Source organism: Adiantum capillus-veneris, chromosome 18, assembly GCF_014529385.1.
Source record: "Adiantum capillus-veneris isolate H3 chromosome 18, ASM1452938v2, whole genome shotgun sequence".
NCBI lineage: Eukaryota > Viridiplantae > Streptophyta > Polypodiopsida > Polypodiales > Pteridaceae > Adiantum > Adiantum capillus-veneris.
This window is the reverse complement of record NC_140948.1, coordinates 38,022,544-38,026,284: the sequence shown is the minus strand read 5'-3', so window position 1 is coordinate 38,026,284 and position 3,741 is coordinate 38,022,544. Positions and strand designations below refer to the sequence as shown.

Sequence of the window (3,741 nt, the reverse complement as noted above, 5' to 3'; positions counted from 1 at the left end):
ATTATTGGTGATGGGCCAATCTGCCACACCTTGAGTGTAAACATGTTTGGGGGGTCAGGTCCATCTCCTCATTCACTCCAATTTTTTTTACATGGACTTCAAAAAAACTTACAATTTACCCACTTAAATTTACCAGAATCTCATTAGCTTAGTTACCCCTGTAGAGCAACACGTGGCGCTCCTGCCCAAATGCTTACCTAATGAAAATTTGTTGAAATGACCCCCCAAATGACCTCTAGAATTAAGGTGCTCCCCTATTGGCCCGCTTACCCCCCCCTATGTCCATTCTTCCGTAGTTCATTCAACGTGGTAGGTAAGTACCCAAACACTTAACCTCACGCACTTTTCTTCAAAGGAACGCCCACACCCACACCTGCACTCATCTCAAGCACGCACTCGCGCGCGCGCGCATGCATTCGGCACCCCGCGTTCAAATTTCGCGACTCACACACGTCCCATGTAGCTTCGTCATGTCCTTGACCACGCTTTTGCCGTGCTCCTGCTTCGCAATGCAGACTCAGCAGCAGTGCAGCAGAAGTGAGTAAGCTACCATGATCAACCGTGCTTCTCAAAGCAAACTGTTGGCCTTCTTCGTCCTCATCACCTTCTTCATTTTCTGCAACTGCTGGTGGTTTTTTTATCTTTCCCAGCATCCAGATCTCTTCTACAGCGGCGTTGCATCTTCTTCTGCATCTCATCTTCGATCACTACCTGTCACCGCTGCAACAGGTGTTTGAAATACGATCCAAAACTACTACTTTGCTTTCACTGGTGCTTTAAGTCTTCTTTATTTTGCGTTTGTATGCAGGGCTCTGTGATCTTTCGCATGGTCGCTGGGTTCCAGACACGCAGCCGCCTCTTTACACCAACGACACCTGTAGGCACATTCACCCTTCTCAGAATTGTTTGCAGAATGCAAGGCCAGATAAGGGTTACCTCAACTGGAGATGGAAGCCTGTGATGTGTGAATTGCTGCCATTTGATGGCATGCAGTTTCTGGGCTTGATGAGGGGGAAGAGGCTAGTGTTCATTGGGGACTCGATTTCTCGCAATCACATGCAATCCCTTCAATGTGCACTCTCGCAGGTATGCAATGTGCTGTTCATTGAGCCCCTCGTTTTGAGTAAAGATCCGGGCATGATTGAGCTGCAATTCTTCTGTTTTACATGCCTCTGAGTTTAAAGTAAACCGTATATGCAGGTTGAGAGTCCTCAAAACTTGTATTCAGATGAAAGAGGCAAGGCATTCACATGGCACTTCCCTTCTCACAACTTCACTCTAGCAAATATATGGTCTCCATTTCTTGTAAATCACTCGGTCGAGCAGAATCTGTACAAGCTTTATCTTGATGTGCCAGACATGGCATGGACCTCGCAGCTACGGCAATACGATGTTGCCATCATATCCACAGGTTACTGGTACTTTAGGCCAAGCTTGTATTATCTGAAGAATGGGGTACTGGGTGCAAACTCTTATGCTCAGCTCAACATCACAACCATCAAGCTGGTTCCGACATTGAAGGTAGCGCTGAAGAGGGTTTTCAAGTACATTGCGAAGGAGTATAAGGGGATTGTCATGTTAAGAACTGTAACTGTAGACCATTTTGAGCACGGTTCTTGGAATGATGGAGGGATTTGTAATAGAACATCACCATATGCTGAAACAGACAATCTACTCTCTATGCCATGGATGAACAGTGAAATAAATAAAGTCCAGATTGAGGAATTCGAGAAGTCTGCCGCACGTTCGAGAGAGCCTTGGAGGTACGAAATTCTGAATGTTACCTATAGTGCCTTTCTAAGGCCTGATGGGCACCCGGGACCTTATAGGATTCAAGAGCCATCAGAGCCTGTGTTTGATTGCCTACATTGGTGCTTGCCTGGGCCGATTGATATGTGGAATCAATTAGTTCTGCATACAATTCAAAATTACTCACCTAGAAAGAGTGCCTAACCCCACCTGCTCACCAAGTACTGCATGTCCACCAACCTTGTGCAATGATGTGAGAAATGTGGCAAATTACTGGTTCTAGACGTGAGCTAGATCAGCTGAAGTTGTGGAGGAAAGATCTTGGAAGTCGATTCTCGCCAATTTCATTGCATCATGATGAGTGCTGCTATTTTTTTAAGTAAAACTTGAATCGGAACTTTGGAAGGGTACACCGACATGCAGAGAGTACAAAGATGAACTAAAAAGAATGCTGAACAGGAACAGAAGTCCCAAAAAGAAACCGAAGGATCCCTGATTTTTTTTTTTTCAAATTGCAAAGAAAACTCTTCTCTTCGTGCAAGGCACAAGATTACAGAAGTTTACACATCAATATACACCCAAGGTGGCTCCATCACTGCCACTTCCCTTGACTTGCAGGGTAATTTATCATCTCCCTTTGTTCTTGAGTTGCTTTATCTAGAAAGCTGCCCCTTCTTCATACTCTTTTGTGAAACACTAGGTTTTCTAGGACCTTATGCCAAACCAGGTCTCGTAAATGAGCTTTTGTGAAGAGTGCATTCTGAGGTCAGTATGTGTCGATAGTTGTTTATGTGCTCAGCTGTAAAAGTTGCCACAAATCATCTCCATGATTGAACTGTGAATGGACAATGTGGTGGTTCTTTGAGATGTTGCCTGCTAATATGGGTCAGCTTTATTGAATTTTGCGCAAAAAATATTCTTTTTAAGAGGCCTTGTTAGGGTAGTGGTTACAAAATCACGCAGAAATTAAAGTGAGTTGTGCAAGAACGTGGTCATCAAAATGGATCAAAGTCCATTGTTAAAAGAAAGTTTGTGGCTCTCACCACACAGTTTACCACAACAATTTCCATAATGCTCACGTACCTCGAGTATTTCTGTAATTTGTTTGGTTTTGGGTATTTTCATACATCATCGGTTTCTTTGTCGAGTTCTTGATGTCATAAATGCTGCCTCTAATCTTGCTGACAGGAAGTTGCTTCTTTGGATTGAGAAAGCTAAAGAGATCTTGCAAAAGGTGAAATGGAGAGTGTATTCAATTTTGTAAGATCTCCATTTTACCTTGTTGCAAAGAGGAAGCCTACTATAAATTGGAGACGACCACAATGCATTTTAGCTCAAGTAGAATGGTGGGCTTCCTCCTTGCAACAAATGAGCTTGTTGTAATTGGATGGCAAAGGCTTTGTTGATGCCACTCGGGGGTGGCGAATGATGAGACCTCTCCTAGGAGGCATGGAGGCCAGCTACCATTAGGTATTTGCATTTGTGGTATCTCAAGAATTTTGTATGGCTTCTAGTTTGATCACATTTCCAGCTTGGGAGGAGATAGGGAGTCAGAACATCAGCACCTGATCATTGCCTTAACATTGTAGTCCCCTGCATTTTTAATCCCTAGACTTGACTGTAGTAAGCCCTTAGAAGGTGAAAATGAAAAAGTAAAATCAGATAGAGCAAGATTGAATTGAAGGGTGAAAAGACCTTAGAAGGTGGAAGATGAAAGCATAAGAGCGGGAAGGGAGAACTTTGATACATATTTGTGTATTTTCATACACATCACACTCACAAGAGGCCATACCATGGGAACAACTCCCCAAATGGGGAAGAGGGTAGCACCCATTGAATGCAGTCTATGAGCCTCAGGCCCTCAACCTAAGGGTTACATCAGGAAGGCCCAACCAACTGAGCTATGCTCTTTGGGTGAGGAGCCAAGTTTTTGTTTCATCTTGTCCTTTAAACTTTCTTACAGCCTTTTGAGACTTAGTCTATAGGATTTTA

At 43.7% G+C, this 3,741-nt stretch overlaps 1 protein-coding gene across 1 annotated transcript; it reads left to right on the top strand.

Annotated features, from left to right (window-relative positions):
• Window positions 1-350: 350 nt before the first annotated feature.
• LOC147435512 (protein trichome birefringence-like 26) lies at window positions 351-2,614 on the top strand. The gene is made up of 3 exons (XM_086488572.1): window positions 351-729; window positions 809-1,086; window positions 1,201-2,614. The coding sequence occupies exons 1-3, from the start codon at window positions 552-554 to the stop codon at window positions 1,951-1,953; spliced, it is 1,209 nt and encodes a 402-aa protein (XP_086344698.1). The 5' UTR covers window positions 351-551; the 3' UTR covers window positions 1,954-2,614.
• Window positions 2,615-3,741: the final 1,127 nt, after the last annotated feature.

Excerpts from the sequence above, each read along its gene's own strand:
- LOC147435512 (XM_086488572.1), top strand. The coding sequence starts at position 552 with ATGATCAACCGTGCTTCTCAAAGCAAACTGTTGGCCTTCTTCGTCCTC. Across the intron at positions 730-808 it reads ACCTGTCACCGCTGCAACAG|GGCTCTGTGATCTTTCGCAT; the intron begins GTGTTTGAAATA and ends GTTTGTATGCAG. Across the intron at positions 1,087-1,200 it reads TTCAATGTGCACTCTCGCAG|GTTGAGAGTCCTCAAAACTT; the intron begins GTATGCAATGTG and ends CCGTATATGCAG.